Source organism: Crassostrea angulata, chromosome 7 (assembly GCF_025612915.1).
Source record: "Crassostrea angulata isolate pt1a10 chromosome 7, ASM2561291v2, whole genome shotgun sequence".
Lineage (NCBI taxonomy): Eukaryota > Metazoa > Mollusca > Bivalvia > Ostreida > Ostreidae > Magallana > Magallana angulata.
Window position 1 is genome coordinate 24,406,154 of NC_069117.1, and position 27,381 is coordinate 24,433,534.

Below are 27,381 nucleotides of genomic sequence, written 5' to 3' on the forward strand. Positions count from 1 at the left end.
TTTAATATGAGAGACCTAGTTTTAACTTTTGTATTTTGGAAGATTACTGTAAACGTATTATATTTGGCTTGTACGATATTTTGTTTTTGGACAAATTGGCGTGGATTTGAATTAGCCTTTTCTGAATGTGACTATTCTTGTACATATATTTATTGCATTTAGTTATAAACTTGATTTAGCGGAAGCCGAATTCTGCCAAAAGCGCTAAAAAGAATACACAGCCAAATGTAGTACGTTTACAGTATAAAGGCAAGCTCAAAATTTACATAATCATAAAATAAAAAGCAAAGCTGTTTTAAATTCTTAATCCATTCATAAGGAATTTGATTTTTGAATGAATCTCTTTGAGGAACAGTTTGTCATGGGGTGTGGAGGATCCTTGTACTGTAGGCCTATATGCTGAAGACAAACTGATGTTGACAATAAAAAGGGATTAACATTGACAATTCCAAAATGAACGAATCAGCTACTGTACCAAAATAAAACATCTAGATAGCTCATTACGCAAAATATTTACAATTGTCTTTGAAACTGATGAAAATAATGTATTTGGTAAATAATAAAAAAAATGTTGCATGCATTGCTGCGTAGTGTGTATGCATTTCAATTTTCTAACTAATATGTAAACCATTATTAGCAGTTTTATTTTTTTTCAACATTTTTTACTTTCAATCAATAGAAGAAAAGGCCACAGCTCATTGGTTTTATTTTCAGTTCATTAGTCATACATGTACCAGTAATGAAAAAATTGTAGAATGAAAATAAAGGAGTCTTGTATAACAAAGTGCATGTACTATGCATGCATTAACCACATGATTTAACAGAATGAGTAGATTTGTGAGCTTTGCTGTAAAAGATACTGTCCATGTTTACATGGAAACAGTACACTTGTCAGGATATATATACATGAACACAGTCTTTGTGGGAGTGTGATCACTTGACTTGCTACTTGATGGTCAGATTCTAAGTTCTGTACTTTGTATTACCGGGTAATAGTGTGGTCTTCCAACCATTCAAATTCCAAAAAGAAAATCTTTCAATGCAAAATGTAAGTCCATTTATCATGTTCCCTCTATTTCCAGTCTATGTTGTGTCTGTTCAAGGATTTCTAACCCAATTTCTGGTTTCAAAATATCCTTAATCTGAAAATAAAAAAATATAATAATAGTATTAAGTCAATCACATATGAAAAAATACTTGTCAAAAAGTATAAAAGTTATAACATGTCTTACATGTCAAATAAAATATATATACCTTAAAGTTAAGGGATGCTTCATAGGTATAAAGTACACTGGTGTCATACAACTGCATTTTTTGAGCAGCAAGCAGCTGCACACAATTCCGTAACCTAGCAACCACTTCTCTGTCTGACCTCTGTACTGGCTAAAATTTGAATGAAACTAAGTTATATTTACATTTTTTCTTGTTAAGTGTGTGGAAAGCTACTGCATAAATAAAATCATAACAAAGACAGGGTACTAACACGTTAATGAGTTTAATTATGATGACACAAACACTGAATGCTAGCTGTTTTAAAAAGTGCAATGTCACAAGCGAAAACCAAAGTTCACACTTTTGGCTTTCACAGTAGCTCTTCCATTAATTTGAACTTACCCTTATGATAAAACAGGAATTTGAGGTATAAATCACACTTGCAGTCAAACACAAGAGGTTAAAAAAATGTAAATATTAAGAGCATTAAATCCTTATTTTTTAGATTTAGTCTCGTAACTGCAAAGGAATGTGCAAACAAATTTTCACACTCTTACACACATTATTCAATTTGTATGCAAACACCTTTGCAATTATGCAACTTAATCTGTCAAAAAATGAGGATTCAATGCTTAAATGAATAGATTTTACTTCAAATTCAAGGAACACATTACACCCTTTATTGTACATGTCCATAATACCGGTAATTTGAGTCTGTTACGATAAATGTATGCATGATGCAAGTGTCAAAAGGTTTTGCAAATTGAATTATATTTTCTGGGAAAAATGGGCTTATGAAAATATTATAAATAACATAATAATTTTAATTGTTTATGTAGTTTTGCAAGACAAACAACTCCAATGACATTAAAAGTTAATTTTTTATTGAATGGCAGGGAAATTGAACAGTGTGTGATAAACCAATGATTTTATTAGTGATAAAAAGTAAATTTGCAGACTGAAGTAGAATCCAGACAAGTACATAGATGATGTTTCTACATTTGTTACCTTCCAATTGAGCTCATAACCCCCTGTCTGGTCCATCTCTTCTGTTTCGGTCGGACAGATCCACACATAGCCATTGTTTCCCAGAATAATGGTGGCTCCACAAGGCAGGTGATGGAAATGTGTTTTTCTTCGCTTAATCAGAGACGGAGAAACCTGGACCAAGGTCCCTTGTCCAAGCTGTGAAAATTTGTAAATACATATACCGGTATATGCAAAAATATATAAACTTTACTAAAACTATATCTTAAAGTACAATTTTTATGAGTCAAATACATGATGATTGAAAATTCTCAATAATTTATCCCCACCTTGCCATATTTGAGACTTCTTGTGTGCAATGAGAGGGAGCCATCAGCAAACACAGACTGGACCTCTGCCTGATTATAAAGGTCAAGGACAACAAGAATTTTCTTTCTTCAAATTTTTAATGAACCCAATAAATCTAACATCATTAGATTTAATACTGGTGTGTTAAAGTAACATTGAAGGTCATTAGTCTCTAGTTTCTCTACATTACTACGGTTACATTTACAATTATACATGAAAGATGTACATATAGATTCCCCTTGATTTTTGATGAGATATTTTTTTTGAAGATCCATGCTTTGTATTCTTTTTCGGCACGTCTTTTAACCCCAAGGAACCCCAAGGAAACCCCAAGGAACCCCAAGGATACCCCAATGACAGAAATGAATAACTATTGATACCCAAGGGGGTCTCATTAGAGTGCAAGGGTCACCCCTTACCCTTGGTACCCCAATTATACCCCAAGGAACCCCAAAGATAACCTAATAATACAGATTTATAACTCCTGATACACCATAGAACCCCAAGGAACCTCAAGGATACCCTAATAATACAAATTTTAAACTCTTGGTACCCCTGGGGACTCACTGGTATTCCAGACACACCTCTAAGAACCACAGGGAACCCCAGGGATATCCCAAGGAACTCCAAGAATACCCTAATAATACAGAATCATAACTCTCGATACTCCATAGAACCAAGGATACCCTAATAATACAAATTTAAAACTCTTATTAACCCTGGGGACTCATTGGTATCCCAGATACACCTCTAGGAATCCCAGGGAACCCCATGGATATCCCAAGGAACTCCAAGAATACCGTAATAATACAGAATCATAAATCTTGATACTCCATAGAACCCCAAGGATACCGTAATACATTGTAATACAAATTAAAACTCTTGATAACCCTGGGGACTCATTGGTACACCAGATACACCTCTAGGAATCCCAGGGAACCCCATTGATATCCAAGGAACTCCAAGAATACCCTAATAATACAGAATCATAACTCTTAATACTCCATAGAATCCCAAGAATACCCTAATACATTGTAATACAAATGTAAAACTCTTGATAACCCTGGGGACTCATTGGTATTCCAGATACACCTCTAAGAATCCAAGGGAACCCCAGGGATATCCCAAGGAACTCCAAGAATACCCTAACAAGAAATCTGTGAGCCAATGCTCACTAGTGATACCCCCGCTCTGATGTGAATATGCAAAATAAGCAAAGTCGACATTTAACAGAAAGCTGGCATCCGATTGGTACAGAAATATATCCCACAATATGGCATGCCTAAACAAATAGTGTGTTAAAATTTCAAGCATCTGCGATAAATAGCTGCTGAGAAATCTTTGACGAAAATTTGTTTGAAAATTTTGGCTAAAATAAACAAAGTACTCATTTAACAGGAAGATGACGTCCGATTGGTACAAAAATATATCCAACAATATGGCATGCCTTAACAAACACTGTGTAAAAATTTCAAGCATCTGCGATAAACAGTTGCTGAGAAATCTTTGACGAAAATTTGTTTGAAAATTTTATTTAAAAAATAAGCAAAGTCGTCATTTAACAGGAAGTTGACGTCCGATTGGTACAAAAATATATCCCACGATATGGCATGCCTATATAAATACTGTGTAAAAATTTCAAGCATCTGCGATAAACAGTTGCCGAGAAATCTTTGACGAAAATTTGTTTGAAAATTTTGGTTAAAAAATAAGCAACGTCGTCATTTAACAGGAAGTTGACGTCCGATTGGTACAAAAATATATCCCACGATATGGCATGCCTTAACAAACGCTGTGTTAAAATTTCAAGCATCTGCGATAAGTAGTTGCTGAGATAAATGCGACAGAAATTTTTGTTACGGACGGACAGACAGACGGACAGACGGACACACAAGGGTAAAACAGTATACCCCCTCTCCTTCGGAGCAGGGGTATAAAAATACAGATTCATAACTCTTGATACACCACAGAACCCCAAGGATACCTCAAGGAACTTAAAGGATAACTTAATAATACAAATTTAAATTCTTGATACCCGTAGGGACTCATTGGTATCTCAGACAAAACCCACGGATGCCCCAAGGAACTCTAGGGATACTCTTATACATGTATTGGTTATATAAATTTTATAATTCTTGATATCCTATGGAACTCCAAGGATACACTATATCTCTTGATACTTTTGGGGTCTCTTTGATATCCTAGACAATTAAATCACAAGGTATCCCAGGGAACCCCATGGGTACCCCAAGAAACCTAAAGGATACCCTAATAGTACTCTAATACAATGTAGTAATAATACAGATACCCCATTGTTATCCCTGACACACCCTATGGATACCTCAAGGAACTCCAAGGATACCCAGTAATATAACTTTTGATACCCAAATGAACCCCAAGGATACCCTAATAACACAATTTTATATCTCTGGATACACCCTCGGGGCTTTTTGATATCCCAGACACCATTAGGTATCCCACGGAACCCCATGGATACCCCAAGGAACATAAAGGATACCCTTATAATACAGATTCATAAAACTTGATACCCCATAGAACCCAATGGAACCCCAAGGATATATATATATATTATATAGTCTAATAATTCAAATTAAAAATTCTTGATACCACTGGGGACTCATTGGTATCCCAGACACGCCTCTAAAAACCTCTATAAACCCTAGGGAACCCCACAGAAATCCCAAGGAACTCCAAAAGATACCCTAATCATACAGATTTATAACTCTTGATACACCATACAACCCCAAGGTTACCCTAATATGTAATACTTTAAAACACATTTGGTCTAGCCGAAAATTTTTTGTCTATTAATTTGTTTCGGTCTTGTGATATTGCATCACATTCTAAAATATAATGAAATTCATCCGTTTTTTGTAACAGAGAGGACAAAATCTTTCATTTAATGGGATACCTTCCCATCTTCCCACTTCAACTGGTAGATGGTGATTTGAAGTACGAAAGAACTATATATATGATATGAGTTAAATTTGGCCCCCATTATTCGCAATTTTTTAAAGTGTTTCAGGTACAATAATATGTTATATTTTAGAAGAGTTGATGTAAAATTTATTTTTCACCCATTTATTTGATTTTTTTGCACTCACTGGCAGAAAATGACATCAGAAGTGACGCTATTTCTATATTTCAATCAAAATCAGTCAAAAATTTACATTTTTCTTATCTTTTTATGAATAGGAAATATAGAGGGCATGCTTGAACAGGGAAAATTTTTTTGTCACTTATTAGCCTTGGCTAGATACATCTCTGATTAAAATATTTTGTTTGTTCAAGCATGCTCTCTATTTTTTCTGAAAGAAAAACTGCTTGAAAACAAGCTGTTTTATGCTAAAAATGCAAAAATGGTAGGAAAAGGTTGTCTTTACGATGTCATATTTCTAAATTCTGGGCAGTTGAATCAAAATGAACCTTATGTAAAAACATCACATATATATCTGTACAAAGAAAAATGATGATGTTCATTTTAGGGGGCCATTTTAGGCCCATATCATATATATAGTCCTTTTACAAGAATTTTTCTGAATTTCAGGGGTAAAATATGGAAATAGTTCCATCAGTCTGAAAATGTAGTCCTAAATGTACATGTTGTTGAGCATTTAATTCTTTTATATCATAACCACTATAGCCAAATTGTATGATGTACGTGATAATTCCTCTGCATTTCTTATAAAATTAACATTTATAGTTTTTTTCATTATTAAAATCAACAGCCCAAAACTTGAACCATATGATGTTTATTTTTTCAAGGTTCTTGATAAGGGACATAGAAGGGGTAGTAATGTCATAGTTTTCCTTCTCCTCAAAAGAATGAATATTGAGTAATTTTACTTGAAATAAAAATTAGCTTGTACGATCAATCATAGAACAAACCCTTTTTAATTATCAAAATTTACTTCTATTACAAGTATCTAACTAATTTTTTTAACTTTATTTTAAACATAATCTCAAAAAACTGCCTGTTATTTTTTTTTTATTAAAAAATTTGCTTAAGGTCAATAATTGAACAGACTATAATTTACCTGTAATTAATTTCCTTTGTTATTTGAAACCCTTACCTGAGCACCATTCCCACTTAGCTAAAATCAGTCACCCATAAAAATTTCAGAATTATAGCAAAGTGGGAAGACACTCAAAATTCACAAGGGTTGTCTACAAAAATAGATGTAGGTGTAGGTAAATATATTGCAACAGTGATGGTGAAGCCATTGTGTAATGTATACATGTAAAGGGTTATGTTGGCCCTTTAATCCCTGTCCAAGAGCTACCACCAATATACAACGGGTGTCTACCTGCAATTAACAGGTATTTTGGAGCCTCTCGGGTGAACATTCTGCACGCATAATGGGTCAATCCATTGTGTTGTACCCATGAAGGGGAGATAGCCCTACTCCACACTTCCATGATCACTTCTTGTCTTTTCTCAAAAGTACTCCAATAAGAGTAACACCCCCTATGTCAATAGTAAAACAAGTTTGGGTCTTTGTATTAACTGAACGATATCTTTCTCCACTTCATTTGAAAATTTCACCGAAGAAACATTGGCATATTAAGTGTTCATATGAATGGTTCACCGAAAGAATTGCAGACTTCCTTGTGGTGATATAAAATTTAGTGCCCTATTTTCATGAATTTGATATAATTTGCTACTGATTCAATATTGGCTGATCATCAGTTGGTAAGAGACAACAAATTCTGCCGATTAACGGTACTCGATTATGATTTTCAACCGATTTGACAACAGTAATTGTTAAATTCATCCAAAGTGAACAGATATTTTAAGTCAGGAGAAACATTATTTTTATCATACCAGTATGTATTGGGGTATCACAAGTGTTCCTTGGGTTGCCCAGATGTTTTTATGATATTCCATTGAGTAATTGGGTATTAATTAGTAATATGTTTTACAGTACAACCATTGGGGTGGTTATTAAATTCTATCAATTGGGTACCTTGCAATTGGGGTTCCTACAGGTATCCTTGGGGTACCAATAGTTGACCTTTGGACTCCAGTGAGTATCCTGGGGTATCAATAGTTATCAATTTTTATAATTGGGGTATCCTTGGGGTATCAGGAGTGACCCTTTGATTTTTAATGAGACCGGCCTTGGTCATCAAATTTACTTTCCACCATTGAGGTATCTATATATAAATAAATTTAAACAACTTCTAAAAATAGTTCACTTCTTTATTTTAATAATGATATTATTTATTTCCTTTTAAATTAGCCCCAAAGCCACTGCCCATTTTACAGATTATCAATTTTCCATACACACATGCTCCATCTAAACCATGGCTCAGATAATGGCCCCCTTGGGACAAATGAATTCAGCCAGCTCCTAAGAATTTATCATTGACAAACAAAAATTCTGCATTGTCAGTTGATAGAATACTTATAAAAGATAAATTTAGTTAACGCATAAAGGCAAAAAAACCTCCATTTGAATGTATTTATATAAATATATTTTAGGGTGTTTTAATGCTATAAATTAATTAATAAAATCTGTAAGGATTACCTCCCTTACTTTTCAACATCAGTGAACAATATATACCGGTACATGTATAGAATGAGGAAAATGAAAACTGTCATAAAATCATTAAATCTAGTCTGATCCTAAAAAAAATACAGGTGCACATCTTCAGATGGTGATCAACATATGTACAAATTTTCAGACTGTTCCATGCAGTAGTAAAAAATTCTATAGGGGGGACAAAGTTGCATCTACAGAGAGACGGACAGACGGACGGACAGGGTGAAACCAATATACCCCCTTAAACTTCATTTGTGGGGGTATAGGGGTATAATGAGACTCCTGGGGTATCACTAGTTACTAATTTCTATTATTGGGGTTACTTGGGGTTCTAATGAGTATACTTGGGGTTCCTTGGGGTATCCTTGGGGTACTACGAGGTGACCCTTGGATTCAAATGAGACCCCTTGGGTATTAATAGTTATTAATTTCTATCACTGGGGTACCTTGGGGTGAGCCTTTGATTCGAATGAGACCCCTGGGGTATCACTGGTTAATAACTTTATCATTTGGGTTCCATGGGGTTCTTATGGGTTTCCTTGGGGTTCCTTGGGGTACCCTTGGGGTACTAAGAGGTGACCCTTGAAGTCCAATAAGACCCCTTGGGTATTAAAGTTTATTAATTTTTGTCATTGGGGTTCCTTGGGGTATCCTTGAGGTTCCTTGGGGTTTCCTTGGGGTTCCTTGGGGTTAAAAGACGCACCCTTCCTTTCACAATTTTACAGCAAATTCAGTTGAAATTTTGGGAACCTGTGAGTTTCCTTGGTACTTCCATCAACAAATACGTAAAAAAAAAACATGCCAAATTTAAAATGTGCATTTTTTCATTCACCCAAGTTGTAATTAACATTTAAAAGAATAAATCATCTGTGACTCCCTGCTATTAGACTGTTTTTTTTTATAGTGTTTTAAATCTTTAATTTTCTAGGATACACTAATTAGGTCACCCTCCTTAAGGTACTCTCTCATCATCTTTTCGTCTTCCTCAGATCTTCTTCTCTGTTAAAAGAAGCATGCTCATGTAATTCTTGACCAATACACCTGTAAATCTACAAAGTATCTACAACAATCCTTATCAATAGCTTATGAGTAGTTTATGTATCCTGAGTAAAAAGGATTTTATAATTCAGTTGAACCTCTGAGTACCTTGAACTTCCTTCACCTAGAATACCATGGATATTCATCAATAGTGAATATAGGACATTCAAATCACTTTTTTTCTAATTATATTATAATGGGACCTACACGATTTGAGATTTTATATATATATATATATTTTTTAAAATGTTTACTTTTGTATTTTGAATGATTCATTAAAATTTGCATGTTAGAAGTCATGTTACAAGCGAGATATGGAGGAAGGAGCTCGTTGTTTTGTAAACAAAGCTCGAGTCTTATATATTTGTCTATAAATTATGTTAAGTAAAGAAATTACCATTTCTTTCACAAAATTTCTTTGACAAAATAAATTGTGGCAAATCAGATAAACTGATTCCATGTGTTTATGAAAATTTTTAGCAAAAACAAAAAGCAACATAGATTGAAACTTATCCCAATACAACACATATGTAAACAATGACAGAACTTGAGCTTTGTAAACAAAACTTCTGTAACTCGCTTGTAACTCAGTATTGGATTTTCTTCCCATAAAGCTGAATTTTTTTTTTTTTTAGAATAACATGCACTCCTGAATGTCTGCTGCCATTAATAAAACTCACAAGTTCTCCTCCAGGTAGATTGACGGATGACAGGAGGAGAGAGGAATCTAACTTTGCATGAGTCTCCACCTTCCATCTTCTCTGCTGGACCTCAATGATTCTTCCTATCACCACATCCCCTATCTCTCCATTATACCTAGATAAAATACAATGTAGTGGTAAATATTGTAAGTTGATTATGCAAAAATAAACTAGACATCATTAAGATTGTGAACATCTCAAAAGGAATTACTTTAATAAATAATTGATTAAATTTAGTTCAAGATCATTGCGCATCTTTTTTTTCAACAAGCACAACTATATGAGTGTAGTATAATGTAATGAAGAGAAAATACAATTATGGTACAGATACGGATTGTACACATAGCTCTGTTATGCCTTTGACAGATGACAAAGAAACTTGGTTCAATGTCACTGTACATTCCTTACATGAAGACAGTCTTTTTGTAGAGTCAGAACAAATGCTAGTAGGCCAATGGGAGAGAAAAATGTGCTCCTGGAATGGATTTCAAAGAGATCTTCTATGACCTTCATCTTTAATCTACAAACTTGTAACATGGTCATTGCACACCATTTTCCCAGAATCACTCTTAATCTTAGTATGAGCTAAATAGAACCAAATGGAACAATTATATATGCATGATCAGAAAAAGGATTCTTTTCAGCAATCTGCTGACTTTGAACTTTGACTTAGAAACTTTATTTAAGGTTACTACACATCCTTTACTCAATAGTTTAAGGTATGAACCAGATTGGGCCTAGTGGAGAAAATATATACATTGGACATATCAGATGAATGGGACAGACTGTTCAGTATAGGGCATGTGCAGAGTGGGACCCTAATAATGTCAGATGGCATGTCCTGTTATGTTTTGTTTTAAAGAAAAAAATCTTGTAATGGGAAAGAAGAAATTACAATGGACTGGACCAAGACTGGAACACTGGCCCTCGGAATGACACAAATACTTAATTTGAGACTATAAGACTGAGACTATATGCAATATGCTTTAAACCACCGGACCTATTTCATGCCTTTGATTAAATTCCTCCCTCTTTAAATAGTCTCCATCCTAAAATATCAATATTGCAGGGTCAAAAGTCCTTGGTGGGGGGGGGGTTCATCTTGTCAATTCCAAGGCTGGTCACAGTGCCAAATGTAACGCCACAGAAGGGATGGGGGGAGGGGGGGCAGTCTTAAAGGTCAGACCACCTTGGGGATTCCAACCTAGTCCTCCCGACACCTGTCAGATGCTTTAACAGCTGACTTATCTAGCACTGACAATTGAACATCTGTGACAGTCGCACAGTTTGGACCAATTCTAAATTTTATGATTGCTTTGCGCAGTGTCTGTGAAGCTATACATACCTTGTTTTTAAGGGTTTGACACAAATCAGTTTGTTGACCCGTTCCACAACCCCTGCTACGGAAGCTAATAATCTGTCGTCTTCAGAATTATAGGTCCCATGTCCTCTGTTTAAAAATATTGTGATAATTTATTATTTTAAAAATAGTTTAAATTTTTGTAATCCAATTACCATGATTAAATTGAAGAAATTTCTGGGGCATACCGCATGAAACCTGAATCTGAAGTAATTATATCCCCTGGTGTAACTAGATTTTCAATCTCCTCTACATGTGATCTTGTATCTCTGTCCTTCGCAGCCGCACTGACCCTAATATCCATTGTGATCGAAAGACGAGGAAATTCTGATTATAGCATATGTTCTTATTAGATAACTAAGACGTAAAATGCTTCGAGTTTTAAATATTTCTTATTTCATAATGCATTTAAAAATAATATGAACACAATACTCTACCATATAACTCAAAACAAATTTTGATGGCGGGTTTAATAAAATTTAATGAATTCATGCACACGTCAAACCGGATCAGTTAAAACTAATTAAGGTTCAAATTGTCTAGATCGGACATACTCCAAATTTGAAAGAAGTGTGCAACCAGAAAATCATGTCTCTGGATGAAGAAGGGAAGTTTTATGGAGATGCGAAAAAGTATTGGGAAGGCATTACTCCCACAGTAGATGGAATGTTGGGAGGTTTTGCGAAAATTTCACCCACAGATATCAATGGATCACATGCATTTCTCCGTCCCTTTCTGATGGTAAGTTTTAGAAACATAAAGCACATGCACTATCAATGATAATACATTTCCAGAACACGTTTCTGACATTGCTTGACAGTTACTGTGTCAAAACACATTATGTCAGGTAATATTAAACTCCTTGATTATCCATTAAAAAGACTCCAATTTAATCATTATAATCAAAGACGTACTGTATTGAATCCATAACCAGCTGAAAACTATGGAAGAGATGCTTCAGAAGGTTAAGTGTTTCTTTTTGTTAAAAGTATAATATTTTACATTAAATTTTTCATTTTCTTTTCATATCAGGTTGGAGGAGGTAAAACAGAGACCACTCGAGCTTTAGATTGCGGTGCTGGGATTGGAAGGATAACCAAAAGGCTCCTCCTGCCGATATTCAAAACAGTGGACATGGTAGAACTGAATCAGAAATTTCTGGATGAAGCAAGATCTTTTATTGGAGAGGAATCATCTCGTGTTGACAAACTTTTTTGTTCAGGTTTACAGGACTTTACTCCTGGGACTGGTACATATGATGTGATATGGACTCAGTGGGTGCTAGGCCACCTCACAGATGACCATTTGCTCAAATTTCTACAGCGATGTCAGTCAGGATTGACCTCTAATGGAATCATTATCTTAAAGGAAAATGTTGCACAAGAAAGGGATTTTGATGAGCTAGACAGCAGCTATACAAGAACACGGGAAGAGTTGGACAAAGTGATTTCCCAGTCAGGACTTAAGATTCTCAAGTGTGAAAAACAGAAAGGCTTCCCCAAAGGATTGTATGATGTGTACATGTATGCATTGCAATAAAGAATTTTAACTCTTGCTGTTTTAAAATTTCTTTAAAATACATGTTTGGAAGAATTTGATGGATTCTGCACAAAATTGTGTGCATTCCTAAGTAATACATGGATAGATTAATGGTATTTGTGCAAATTATTTTTTCCCCTTGCCCTATTGTCTACATCTGACTTAAAGTTCATAATAAGTTTTTAGCTGAAATCAGTTATTTTGACTCTATGTTATGCCTAAGAAAATGTTCTCATTTGTATCAATATAAAAGGAGTCTAAAATTTTTGCTCTTGGATTTATTCTCTCTATATACAAGTAGAGTTACACATAATACATGTAGCATGGTTTAGGTAGTTTTAGAGTAAACACATTCTTGGGACAAAGTTGTGAAACATTGAAATTAGCAATTTTCACATTTGCCTCTTTTACTCCTTTACATATAATGTCACTGCAATATCATTTGAATAGGATTTTGTCATGCTCTCAAGGTGTTGCATCAATGAAAAGCAACCAGAAAGAGTTAACTACATAGCTGTCAATGAAATCATGTACTAATGAATTCTTCTTAATTACACAAACAAGGACTCATCTTTGTAAATCTTTATACAACACTTTACCTGAAAAATGTTCTTTCATGGACAATGTCTCTATACAATATATACTGGATACATGTATTTATTGTTCATGAAGGGTTTTTAGATTAATTTGCATTCCATAATGGACAGAAACTGTAAATAAACAAACCCATCATCTTTCACAAACTTTCCAATCAAATTATTCAAATGCATAACTAAGAATTTTATGTACAAAATTATTCAAAAGTAAAACAAACACCTGAATGCTTCATAAATATTTTGTACAAGGTCAAGAGAAAGGTTTACCGGGTAAGTGCAATATCTGTTATATTATATTGTAATACAAATGATGTGAAAATAGCACAGCAGACCTGGAAACAGTTGTAAATTCTTATCAAAAATACAATCCCTGACATTATCCTGAGTGCAAAAATAATATTAGTATACAGAAGCTTTATGTAAAATGATGTCTGTTATACATGTGTAATTAAATACATGTAAACATGAATTCATCAATGGTGACACCAGATATTCTGTCGCTATAAAGAAATGAAATCCTGAAAAAAATCCTGTGTTTGAATTATTGTGTCTCTGAAAATAATATGTTCACAGGAATAATTATGTGAACAATATACGCACATTCTCCACAACACCGCACTGATCACTTTGTCTGCCTTTAATTCCACTAAGACTTGGCTTCATATTGAAAGGAAAAAGAGGGCTGCTACCATATTTGATCAAAGTACCAAATTTTATATGCTGCACAATTTCACTTGATTCCACAAAATGACTTCAGTTTTGCAATCTCTTTGTTTTTGTACTCTCGCTTAATTCCTCTTGGAAGAGCACGACATGATGATAAATTAATATACTGAAGTTTCTGACAATGACGAAGAATAATCCTGAAAAACATAAAAAGATGCAGGGTTGAACGTAAAATTTTTAAGAGCATTATTCCTTTTTACACAAATAAAAATAATCTGTTGTCGTACAAATTTTCTTTTGCTTCATTACATTCACAAGTATCTACTTACTCAACACTGGACTGACTGATATTGGTTTCGGCAGCGTTCACCATTTCTAGGACACTGGTACTATTAGGGGGAAACAACTCTTGGAGACCAGTAGCCAAATCATCTCCACTGAAGATATTTTTTTCAATATGGAGGATTCTCAGAGTGTGTCTGCACTAAAACCAACAAAAGCAGGCCATTCAGGGAAAAGTAACAGCTTCAAAGAAATTGGTTACTTTTATAAATGGAAAAAAATCCATACTCCTACAATTAACATAATATTAATTGTTACACGCATGTTATAAATTACTTTTTGAAGCAGAGGCCCAAGTAGGTTATTCATACGTATTGGTGAACTAGAAAGGTAAAGTTGTTCTAATTCGGTAAAAGGAAGGCTCAGAAGGGGTGTCATATCCTCCATGCTCCAACAGCCCCCAAGATCCAAAAGCTTTAATTTGGAAGATTTCAGAAGTATACTAAAAATAAAGAATACCCCAAATATATTAAAATCATTTACAGATAATGAAATTTATACACTGTATAAACTTTATCAATTACTAGAATTTGAAAAAAGGAAAATGTAAATAACAGATATGTTACAAAATGATTGCATACTCATATACAAAAGCTGTGTTAATGCCGCCACTTTTAGTGGAATCTAAGCAACCCAAACTCAGCTCTGTAAGTTCTTCAAATCCTGGGAGACACTCATTTGTTTTCTGTTCAACAATGCATAAAAATCTTTGTTGTATCAATGAATATGTTGTACAGTCAGGCTGCATAAAATGCCATTTATCTGGGTCTTACAGTTACTTCAGAAATATCAGTTAAAATTTTATTATACCTTCAACCTAAACTTTGAATTTCCCAATCGAAGGACTCTTAGTTTTGTACATCCTGTCTGAAACTTATGTACATCTAAGCTCACATAGTCTCCAGAAAATCGACAGTTGGACACATCAAGCACTTCTAGACATGGACAGTTCTCCTGCAAGAAATGTACACAGTACTGGCACTGTATAGTTAAAAACTTGTTACACACATATATATATATACAATTCTAAAATATACAAAATTTACAAATTATTTGTAGAAATTGTATAAAATGAAACATTTTTGGAAAGCCCCATTCATGTATTATACACACTAATATATTCAATCAGATGAAGACAATTAGATTATTATTCTCATGAAATCAAATATTTAGAGATTTCTGAACAATAAATTGACAGAGCACTTAAAGTAGATATACAGTATATCTACTGAAGAGCTAAGGCATACCAGTAATTGAAATTTGTTTTCAATCAATAACAGCAAACTACCATTACCAAAAATTCCCTCACCCTTAGTTATCTCTACTAGAAAAATTAATGTATTTCCCTTGTCAAAATCAAGAAAACTATCTTCAAACTATAACATTGGCAATGCCTGTTTATCTTATGAGTAAGAAAAGTGAGTTCATTTGAGAGTTTTGATGATGATAGGATTGATATTGCATGGGAAAAAATTACTTACAAATATACTGTTTGCCAGGGCTGGAAAGTTCAGGTAGTAGTTTCCACCAATGTGTAATTCTCTGAGTTGTGGCCCATGCCTTGTGACAATGTCTTTGATAGCATTGACATTGATCTGGGAAAATGGATGCAATAGAATTTTAATAAGTTATCTTTCCATACATACCAACCATACATAAAGACAGTAAGGAAATACTTTGAGACACATTCTAGCTCCTTACAATTATGAATGTTCTTCAAAAACTTTGCTAAATTATTCAATACCCAGTACCAGTGCTGATACATGTTATAAAAGAGGTAAAATGTTCTGTTGATATTTACATCATAGATATACAGTCAAACTTTGATATCTCAAACTAGATGGGACTTCGAGGCATCCGAGTATTTGAGATTTCGAGGGTAAAATACTGGTTGGGACTTATAAATCATGTCGACATATGCATTGCATTTCAGATACCAGTGTTCGGGATATCAAAGTTGAACTATCATAATTAAACATTGTTTCCTAAATCAAAATATTAAATACATTTACATGTGTTAAGACAAATACATACTGATGTGAAGGAGACATCCAGTTTCTCCAAATTTGGACAACTGTCCACCAAGGCCATGAATCCATCCTGAGATAACTTTTTACAATGTGTCAGATTCACACCCTTCAATTCTACACAGTTCCGTAAAACCATCTGTACGAAGGATATAACATATGATCAACTCTAACAATGGTGCCTGATGGATTCAATTCAATTGCATTCCAGTCTTCTTTTATAATCTTCAAATATTCACAAAACTAATGCTGGATTAAATTTTTGAACACTCATAGAAGATTGAATTATGATTGTGTTTATTTTGCCAAATAATACAATTCCATGATAAAATTATCAACCGGTATATGGAGTCATATAATTTTTTTTATTCAACTAAGCAATATCTGGTAAGACTGCAGGGAAATTATGCATGAGAAGCAATATTTTGTCAATTCTGGCCATAATGCAGATATTTCCTATGGATTATACCTTTAACTGATCATTAGTTATAGTCCAGCTTGTAAGGTTAAGATCTGTGCATTGGGAGAGCCTCTCTTTGACCAACCACTTCAAGGTATTTTGTTTGGCACGTATCCATCCAAAAGACAAGTCTACTTTTTTCCACAATAAAGGACGACTCGCCAAATCATGCCACATCTTGCATACTTTTGATGCTCTAAAATAAAATTCCCAGTGCACTAAAACATTTTAACATTTTCTAACAAATCAATTAACTTAAAATATTAAATCCATAACTGAATTACATGTACAAACCTGCAAAGAAAAGGCAATGGACCAGAATCTTTTATGACAATTTGAAAAATGTAATTCCATATCTCTTCTGGCAGGCTGGCACACAAAACCCCCTTTTTCATGGTATCAGCTGACACAGCAGGATTCTCACTCCTCTGTTTGTTATCTCCTTTGCTCTTTTTCTTCCTTTTCCTGTTAGCAAATTCCAAGAAAAATAATTCAAGCACTCCATGTATGTATGATGTATGAGAGAAGAGAAAGCATCACTGTAAAATACAGATTTCCGAATATATGAATATACTATTATACAATTGCAACCAATACCAGCCTTGGCCCACTGGTTAATTTTGGTGACTTGGGCTGATGCAGGGTGTGATATAGAAAAGGGTATGTACATGTATCATTGTATCCTTTACAGCATCTGCATCTTTGACTTATTTTCAAGCAATATTAAATCAGAGACATATATTTATGTCCCTGATTAAATATGTAAATTGTCAGATATACATGTAAATGTGAAAATTTACAAACCGGGTCAGGTTGATGTCTTCTTCATCTGATGGTAAAAAATCTGAGTCCGAGTCATCTGAAGGCCATTCCTCGCCCTCTCTGGCAGAAAAGGAAAATAAAATTTGGTTCTTGGGATCTTTCCTTACACCAAGAATTCCTTTGTGACATCTTTTCATTTTTGCCTCATAAGTTTAAAACACTCATCTATTTATGACAATCCAGCAGACTGTTTCCCACTGTCTACCAATAAATTAAATGTTTTATCCCCGGTAAATAGACCAATCCACACTTTACAAAAGTTATGTCCCTTGGCTGCCATCTTTGGGGGAAACCCATAGATTTCTCACAGTAGCCTTTGTAGTTTAAAGGTTTATAACTTTGACATTTGACAATAAAAACCCGTTTCTGTTCTGTATTTTGATTGCCCCAAGATGGGGCAACACACATATCGAAGGAATAAATGAAATTCCAAAAGATTTCATCACCGGACGCCCTAATACTTGGTTGCATAAAGAAGGAGAAAGTTGGTTTTTCCCTTTTGACCTTTGGGTTGACCCCGCAAAGGGAGACAACTTTTGCAAAGTGTGGATTGGACTATTATTGTTGCACAATGTTTTGAAAACATTCAGTGTAGTTTATCATTTTTGAAAGTTAAGTCTATTATATCTCTACTCAAACGTTTAAATGACTTTTAAAATTGTTTGTTCGTTCCTAAAATATTCGTGTTAAAACACTTTTATTGTTTTAATGAGGAGATACAAGTCAATTATCATTAGTTTACATTATAATCTTAAAAATATATATCCATTTTGTAGATGTTATGTATTACGCCGAGATATACTTACGCCGAAATAATGAAAAGTCAACGTACAAGTTGTCCACAAGCTATCTAACTTTAGATTCTACTTTCGGTTTTAAAAAACCATCTGACATTTGGCATTTGGAACATTTTATGTAAATATGTCGTTCCCGATACAGAAGGCATTAAAACTTGCACACTCAACGTTCTCGAAGTTGTCTAAAGGGATTTTATTCGATTTAGATTCGTTGTCACCCCTCAGATCTCAACTGAATCAGATCAGAGCAGTTGATGTTAACTTTGAACCATCTGTCTTTCGCAGAGACCCGACGTCTTTTGACCAAGCGCCTGTAACATACGTGAAACTGTACGAAGACAGAATTATAAGCGTTGGAATATTTGTGATGAGAAGAGGAGCCAGGTTGCCCCTTCATGACCACCCTGGGATGTTTGGCTTGTGTAAAACAATCCACGGGAAAATGAAGGTCAATAGTTTCAGCCAAGCAGACCTGTCTGAAGATAAAGTACGGAAGAAAAAGAGTACACTTCCTTCGAATAGAATAAATCTAGTCCCTGTCCACAGAAAAGACAGCGTGGTTTTGTCGGAGGAAGATGAATGCTGTGTTCTCACCCCAGAGGAAGGGAATTACCATGAGATCAGCCCTGTTGGAGATATGGCAGCTTTCCTGGACATTTTAGCACCTCCGTATGACTATATGACCATGACCAGAACATGTCAATATTACACCCTTTTAGAAAACAAAGACAACTTTTTAGAGGACAGTGATAAATTGAACGAGTCTTCTCCTGTCCAGTGGTTATGTGAAATTCCCGAGCCCAATGATTTTTGGTGTGATACTTCAGACTACACAGGGCCACCTTTAAATGTTTTATAAAAGACGCTTTTGTTCTTTCACAGTATGCACATGTTTCTTCCTTGAAAGTGCTTAAAAACATTGATATTTTTTGCAACACAATTTTCCAAAATCCCCTTAGAGCATTATTGTAGATGATAGCATTTCAAAACCTATATTTATGCAATTACAATGAATATTGTAACATTTTCTGATGTTAATATCTGTACCTATTTCATAGGGGCTTTTATGTTGTCTGGTTATATGTAATATTATTTTATATTTCTTATTTTGATCTCTTCTTAACGTGTTGTTGTGTCAGTTAGGATAATAAAACAAAAACAATTGTTTATGGACATGGTAGTGTCATTTGTAATGTTATATTGAATATTGTACTTTTCAAATTTGGGTTTTCATAAGAAAAAAAAAATGCATGATCAATTTTGTATCTTTTACGGTTGGACTCTGTATCATGAAGGTAGTGTAACAGTATATAGAATTCATCTAAGCCATATACATGTACTAGTTTCTTTGAAAATTTTTATTAGAACTGTTTTAACAAGAGCTTGGACTTTCTGTGGAATGTTACTATTTAGTTTGTTTATCAAAAAACATTTAAAATGTTGACCTCCTCTTTACTAGTTCGCTAAGAGAGGCTCAGTAATATTCATAGACTGTTATAAACCGGAATGTTGTTTGCCATGATTTGCTCTGCTGTGAGAAATTGACGCGTTTCAACAAAATTAACATTCTTGGATGAAGTCGGATGAGTGTCATTGCGTTCAGTGTATTCAAAACTATAAGCCAATGACTGGACATTAACCATGAGTAGACCCCCATCATCAAACAGAGATTGTCACATAATGCCTTAAGTTAAAGCTCCTGTTAAAATGGTTCTAAGCTAGGTATCATTTATTGGGATGAGCATGGCATATTTTATCAGAGTTAGCATAATTATGTAACATTAATTTTTTTTAAAAATCCTTCTTTATTTTCATTTTTAGTTATTCAATCCAATACTCTTCAAAAGTTTTATGTGTTTACTCTTCAAAGATTTTTTTTGTGTTTAACAGAAATTAGAATCAGGAATTTAACAATGCTCTACCTGATAGATACCTTGCATTCATTTAGATTAAGAAAAGAATTTAACCCCAGTCCATTAAATCATGCTTATTCTTCTTTCTTCTGATGATATACTCCATTTGTGTGATTTGTTAATAACTTCTTTCACTCATAAATAAAAAAAAGAATCGAGCATATCAGTACTTACTTACCTATCCTTTCCGTGCCCCGAAGGACGCATATCAGTTTTGCCCCATTCTAAATAAAATAAAAATAAAAAAGCCGACAATTATGTTAAAGTTTTAACAAGTTTTTTTTTAAAAATACTGTATATCAGAAGGTACATGTAGTCATTTACCAGTCTGATTTAAACTAACCCCCCACCTCCTCCTCCTTACGTCATTAGAACCTGACGAGTGTAAGGAGAAGGGGGATTTACCTGCAAATATGAAGAATAAAATTCTTTTTCATGAATTTTCAAACCGCATTTAACATGTAGGCTATTCTTTGCTTGACAAGTGTCAAATTCGTATATTTTTATCACCTTATATCTGCGGGGGAAAAATCAGTACGAGGAAAAAAATTATATGCTGCATATTTTGATAATGAAATATAATATAGGATTGTGTGCATTAATGTTTTACCCTTTAATGTATTAAGATTATTCTGTATTACAAAGGCAATTTGAATTTCACATTTGTGACCCGACACATCTTACGGAAGAGGTGTCGGCGAACAAAATCCTTGGAAATGGAAGGTGATTTAACACATATAGCAACATGAACACAAAGCATGGTATTTCCAAAAAAAAGGAAAAATTAGCTGCAACGAAGGAGATATGTACATGAAATTAAATCATTTCATTTAAAAAAAAACTAAAAATATCTTAGGCGTATACTCAAACATTAGATTTTTTTAAAAACAATATATATATAGAAGATTTTTTTGAAAAAATTCTCCTCTGCACAAATAATGTCTATTCAGTATTAGATCGATTACAAGATACATTCTTGAAGTATATCGATACGAACTGGTGCATGCGTACCAAAGTTTTCAAAAAGTGTGCCCCCCCCCCCGAACTTCAATTCCTGGTATTATTATAAGGGGTGGACCCGTGCTTTATAATCTAAGTATGATAATAAGATCCAGTTTTTATGAACATAATCTGAAAGTGATGGCCCACTATGTATTAAGAATGTAAATTGAAAATTAAGAAAAAAACCCAAACATTGAATGTTTCATGAAAATGATAGAGGACCGTAAACTAGTGGACAAAGTATTCTGTAACATTTGGATTAAGGCTTAGGGATAGAGCATGTGGTTTAGATACCATATGAAACTTTTGAAAATGTTCTTATTTTTTCGTGATTGTTATATAATAATCTAACCTACTAAGCTTGGAGTTTATACTTTTGCTTGATTATGTTACAAAGCAGTAAACTGAATTTAATTAAAAGTATATAGAATTCGAAATTGCTTTTAATATTAAAACAAATTGGCATTTGTTCCATCTTATGTATTACAAGTTATTTTACCCACCCCCAAATAAAAAAATAAAAATGATGAAGCAATCATTAACTACGCCCCCTGTTTTTGTAGTCTCGTCCCCTCGAGTCTTCTGCCAGGGACAAATCGAAGAATCAAAAGCATGCTGGGAATCTCCCCCCGGTAAGACATCAATCCAGGCCGATTATTGAGTCAGAGTGTTTGCTGAGTAAAAGCAATGAACTGCTGATCGTTCGTTATTTTATGTCACTTCCAATATTTGTTCTCCCTGATTGATATCTTGACCAACTGATGTAGATGACCAAATTCTGCTGTTGATGAGACCAACCGATTTACTCTAACAGTTCCCGGCCTGGCGATGCATGGAGCTCGTAACAATGGATGATCACAAACAAAACAATTGCCATGACAGCTAGTGCATTTAGTTGGTTTAAGGGTCATTATCAAAATATGCAGCCTTTTGCGTCAGTGTCAATTTAAAGGGGGAAAAATAATGTTCTGGGGAATATATACAGTACCATTGGATTTTAGAAACTTAAACCCATATTGTTGAACAAATAAATCGACAATTTTACTGCTTAAAGTATAAACAAAATATTATTTGTTATGAGATTTCAGTGAATTTATGTTGTCATTAAATTTTTCCAACGTCTTTAACCTACAATATCTTCAATAATATTGATGTTTTATTCCAAAAATCGTCGTTAATTTTCAAAACAACATTCATATTTTAATTTCTGCTATGCTCCTTAACAAGTTCTCTTTTAAAAACAATGAATTTGATGAGATATATGCTTGTACAAAAAGTTTTTGTCATTGGTGTTACAAGGCAAATTATATAAAAATATCTTAAAATACATCAAGTAAATAATATTGTAGTACAGTTGGAATCCCCCAGATCATAGTGACATCATTCCCTGCTACTAAAAAGATAAATGTATCAGTGATGACATCATTGTGATAGAAAATATGGCAGAAAATGTTAGTATGCTCCGAAAAATACAATGTAAACTGTGTCAGTGGGATAACGTGCTATTTAAGGTTTTCTATTATGAAAGAACAAAAAAGTTTTTCACATAAATGATGAATGTTTATCACATTATAACATAGGCTATGTAGCTTAGTGTAGTATCTGTTCTCTTGGGTCATACTGCTACATTTACTATGGATACATCAGTGGTATAACGGTCAGTGGTGTAACCAAAAATTGTTGTTACACCACTGAAAAAACTGTTACACCACATGACATTATTTAATTATTTTACTTTTTCTTCCATTTCATTTATATTTTGAGCATTTTGAACAATTGTTATTTATCAATTTTACAAGTTAGACACTGTCACAATAAAGAAAGCTTGACTATTTAATTGCAATTGTGTTTTCTTAATATGGAAAATGAGACCTGTTACACCATTGACATTATTTGAAACACCATTGACATTTTGTATGCTCTAATTATGTTTTACCCATTTAAATACTTGATTAAAAGATAAAAGTAAAAACAAATTTATTCTAATAAAGAAATGAAATTATCCACATCATATTTTTATTAAAAAATCAAATTTTTTAATGACTTATGGTGTACAATAATATATGTTATTCCACTGACATTTCACATTCCCTATTATGTTATACTAAAATCTTTCAAATACTTAAAGGTAACAAATGCTAGCTGAGCTTCAAAAAACATATATAGACAAAGAGGAAGTGTTATGCATTGTATGCATAGATTTTGGAGAAAATTGGAGAAATTTCAATTTTATTATCCAAAGTGTATGATTGATATGAGCTGGTATAGTATTGAAGATGTTGTTTGTGAGATTGATGAGCCGAAGAAAGTTCGAACTCGGTACAAGGTAGATAAAAGTGTGTTGATGCCAATAGTAAAAAATATAACATCAAAGAATGAGTGAATTCATGTAAAAAAACATCTTCATGCCATTTTTGAGTCAGTGGTGTAACACTGATTATAAGTGGTGTAACAGTGTGTCTATCTTCAGATTATGAAAGAAAGAAGCACGAAAACTTTTATTTAAGATCAAATTTTTCATGTTTTAAATGGAATCAAAAATAGAAATTAGTTTATTTTACAAAATTTAACACACTTATCTCTTATTTATTATCGCTAGGTCAGTGGTGTAACTTTTAGTCAGTGGTAAAACATAATAATCAGTGGTGTAACGTGTACATTTTTCTCCAAATAAAATTAACTGACAATGTTTCATGTATATTTGAAAACACCAGTGCATTTACAATAATGTCTTTTTTATGCTCCATTAAAAGAAAAATCCAGTTGTGTTCTTTTTAATGCTCAAATTAAAAATTTGTTGAGTAACATCAAGACTTTGTCCCAAATGTTATGTTGGTCACTATGTAAATGTGTCAAATATTTTCTGTTATCTAATTCTAATAACTTTAAATGAAGTTTGTTGATATAAACTTTATGTCCATCATTTTAAAAGAATTATTTTATTTTATTTAAGAATTTTTTCCTATACTATATGCCTGTTACACCACTGACAAAATTTTCAGAGTTCATTTAATTTTAGTCTAATTATCCACCAAATGGTAGATTCCAATGCTTGCAAATTTTTAGATGTTATACTTTATTGTTTGTTAAATGTGTTTTTTGCAATCGAAGTAATTTTTTCACCAATAATTTTCTCATGTTTTACATATTTTAAAAGTCTGCATATTTTGATAATGACCCTTATACAGCAACATTCTTATAAGAATCATTTGAACTGAATTTTTATTTTAAAAATATTGATTGTTTATAACGCCGTATTTCTATTTAACTACATGGGCTAACAATTAACAATTAAGGTATCTAAAAACCGCAAGCGAAGTGACAGTTAATCAATAATTTTCAAAATTAAACAATAGCAAACAAGAAACAAATATACATAAACAATATATCAATAAATTGATTGTGACATAACATATTCAAAAGACACTTTAAGTGTTCCTAATATCATACTTGTAAAAACCTACAAATAAGAAATATATTTTTGAAAATGAAATACATGCCAATTTAAACAAACCAGGTTGTTTCATGACATTGAAAACATGAGAACACAGGATGACATGATAAAAAACGAAAGCTAATGAAAAAGTTATATCACGGATGCGTTAAGAATCAAATCGGACATCCCTCATATCACAGGCAAACGAAATCCTAACCCAGGATCCCCCTCCCCTGGAAAATGTTGCTGGATCTGCTCATATCTTCTTTAAAATAAGTGAAAGAGGCTTGGTAGTCAGCTACTACTAGTAATCCATGAGATCTTCCTTAAACTTTTAGATATAAGTTTTATGGCTATTATAATCATTGTTTAAGGGGAAAATTAAAAAAAAAAATTGTATATTCATAAAAAGCAGATTAAAATAGTCTAAAAATGGCCATGACCATCAAGCTCTCCTCTAAAATTGGTTTGGCTAAGGAGGCTGGATGGTCAACAATTTAACCATCAGATCTGGCCAAACTTTTCAGATGTAATTTGTTTGGCTATAAACTATTTTTAGCAAAGAAATAGTTAATATATATTTACCTTTTAAATTTCGGTATTTCCCTATATTTTTACATAGAGCTCTTCTTCTAGAGGAGATTAATACAGTTTAAAAAATGGCCATGAGTATCGAGCCTTCTTTATATAAAATTTATTACCTCTACTGGTGACTGAAATAAGTTACAGTAGATATGCTGTTTTGTTGTTTGATATAGAGATGAAGAGTACCACGCAGATAATAAAACCCTGCAGCGACGTCCTTTGAAAATTGGCATACTATTTCTGTTTTAAAATATCGTGTAACTTTGAATTTTCTCGAATTCCACTTACAAAATTTATTTTATAATAAAAAGTAAAAATTTGAATTGAAGTTTGTGATGTACCTTATTAGCAAGTTAAACATTTACACATTTGTATATTATCTAAACAGTTGGGCCAAATTTTTTTAAAGATAAATATAAGTGGAGAAATAGAAGTCTATTGTTCACAAACGTGACGTCATCGACAGGTTTTTCGCCGATAATCTAGATTCTTCTCAAAATGTTCAATGTAAATGCTAGTATACTCGTATAAGTACAATTGAAGAAAAACCACGTTATCAATGTGTTACGATAAATAAGAAATTGTGAAATAGTAATCAATAATACGTAACGATTTAAAAAATGGCTGAATCTACTTACAAAAATATGAAATCGTTTATAAATACTTATAATCCAAAAATACCTATAGAGATTTTTAAGTAGTCTAGATAACTGAAATTTATAATTTGATTAACTCAGAAAATTACGGAATCTGGTATGCATAGAATCTAAAAGAATTTACAGGACACTACAATAAATGTAATTCTTGCAAGTGTTTATAGAGGTGGCCAGTGAGCAGTAAAAAGATGGACAGCTGCGACCATTTGTTGTACAAAGTTCACCAAAAGTCAGTTACGGAAAGGTTCAGATATACGTAACTTTAGGTTAGTGCGATGTATTTCCAGTTCCCCTTTGTGATTCAGGAGGAATATTTAACTCAATATTCAACTCAAATCAACATAACGTGGGATTTCAGATCTTTATTTTGGGAAACTGATGTCTGTTTCTTATCCTTTCCTTACAAACCATTCGGAATAAAATTTTATTCTAAAACGGTTCTACGCAAATACACAATTTATTCTAATATATGCTAATTCTGTTGATTGGCCGCTCCTTATCCCTTTAAAAGAAATCGAAACCAAACAGTTAATTTCACAATCATTAATAAAATATAAAGTTGTTTAATTTCTAATATTTGCGTTACAATCACTTATTCTGTTCTTGAAAATATCGCATGTATACTGCATAAATATCATATCGGAAAATATGAAGACGTTTCATTTGGGACAAGAAATGGCAGTGAACGTAAGTAACGGATTAATTAAATACTCACAGAAATTTCGGTTTAGATGAAACAAACAATAAAAAAATGATGTGAGGTACATTTTAAACAAAAACTAGGCCACCTTGATATGAAATGAAGAGAGCGAAAAGCTATTTATAACGTAAAAAAATTAAATCCGAAATGATTTGGAACTCTGTTTACGTTCGATCATAGGTTAAAAAGGTCAACATAAAACAAACTGTTTACAATTAACATTTTCCTCCCGATTCATCTATATTGGAAACAAACAAATATGCAAGCACCACGCAGGTTTGCAGATCATGACGTGTAGATGACTCAAACACCGATACCTCCCTTACACTTACGTATCTCCGGAAAAAAATTAAATCAGGGGAGGGAGGGAGGGGGTCTTATCAATCATGCGTAGGTCAGAAACAAGTTCGAACTTCAGTGTTGTTATCTTTTAAGAAAATTATGAAAAAAGAAACGTTAAATCCGTGCTTTTTTTTCATGTCAACTTCAGAAAGGTTTACACTCTTCTTTATCAAGACAATTAACCCTGTATGTCTATTGTAAAAAAAATATGTCTGTTTTTAAAAACAATTCTTTTCTACGTTTTTTTTTCAATAACATAAAAACTTTTTTTTTGCATCAATGTCA

The 27,381-nt window shown here is 33.2% G+C and overlaps 4 protein-coding genes across 4 annotated transcripts; 2 read left to right on the forward strand and 2 right to left on the reverse strand.

Annotated features, from left to right (window-relative positions):
* Window positions 1–689: 689 nt before the first annotated feature.
* LOC128191698 (exosome complex component RRP4-like) lies at window positions 690–11,563 on the reverse strand. Its single transcript, XM_052863905.1, has 8 exons — window positions 11,402–11,563; window positions 11,199–11,303; window positions 9,833–9,968; window positions 9,048–9,113; window positions 2,529–2,597; window positions 2,221–2,397; window positions 1,255–1,383; window positions 690–1,142 (listed from the first exon to the last, which is right to left on the reverse strand). Exons 1-8 carry the CDS (start codon window positions 11,515–11,517, stop codon window positions 1,062–1,064), a joined length of 879 nt encoding a protein of 292 aa, XP_052719865.1. The 5' UTR covers window positions 11,518–11,563; the 3' UTR covers window positions 690–1,061.
* Window positions 11,564–11,720: 157 nt separating this feature from the next.
* On the forward strand, window positions 11,721–12,767 carry LOC128191699 (N-terminal Xaa-Pro-Lys N-methyltransferase 1-like). Its single transcript, XM_052863906.1, has 2 exons — window positions 11,721–11,954; window positions 12,246–12,767. The coding sequence occupies exons 1-2, from the start codon at window positions 11,802–11,804 to the stop codon at window positions 12,750–12,752; spliced, it is 660 nt and encodes a 219-aa protein (XP_052719866.1). The 5' UTR covers window positions 11,721–11,801; the 3' UTR covers window positions 12,753–12,767.
* A 552-nt stretch (window positions 12,768–13,319) lies between these two features.
* LOC128191700 (F-box/LRR-repeat protein 6-like) lies at window positions 13,320–18,284 on the reverse strand. The gene is made up of 11 exons (XM_052863907.1): window positions 18,223–18,284; window positions 17,648–17,899; window positions 17,138–17,308; window positions 16,853–17,039; window positions 16,391–16,522; window positions 15,838–15,951; window positions 15,167–15,310; window positions 14,938–15,041; window positions 14,633–14,798; window positions 14,344–14,498; window positions 13,320–14,211 (listed from the first exon to the last, which is right to left on the reverse strand). The coding sequence occupies exons 2-11, from the start codon at window positions 17,800–17,802 to the stop codon at window positions 14,079–14,081; spliced, it is 1,461 nt and encodes a 486-aa protein (XP_052719867.1). The 5' UTR covers window positions 17,803–17,899; window positions 18,223–18,284; the 3' UTR covers window positions 13,320–14,078.
* Window positions 18,285–18,503: 219 nt separating this feature from the next.
* LOC128192996 (2-aminoethanethiol dioxygenase-like) lies at window positions 18,504–20,541 on the forward strand. Its single transcript, XM_052866149.1, has one exon. It carries the CDS (start codon window positions 18,587–18,589, stop codon window positions 19,319–19,321), a length of 735 nt encoding a protein of 244 aa, XP_052722109.1. The 5' UTR covers window positions 18,504–18,586; the 3' UTR covers window positions 19,322–20,541.
* The last annotated feature ends 6,840 nt before the right edge of the window (window positions 20,542–27,381 follow it).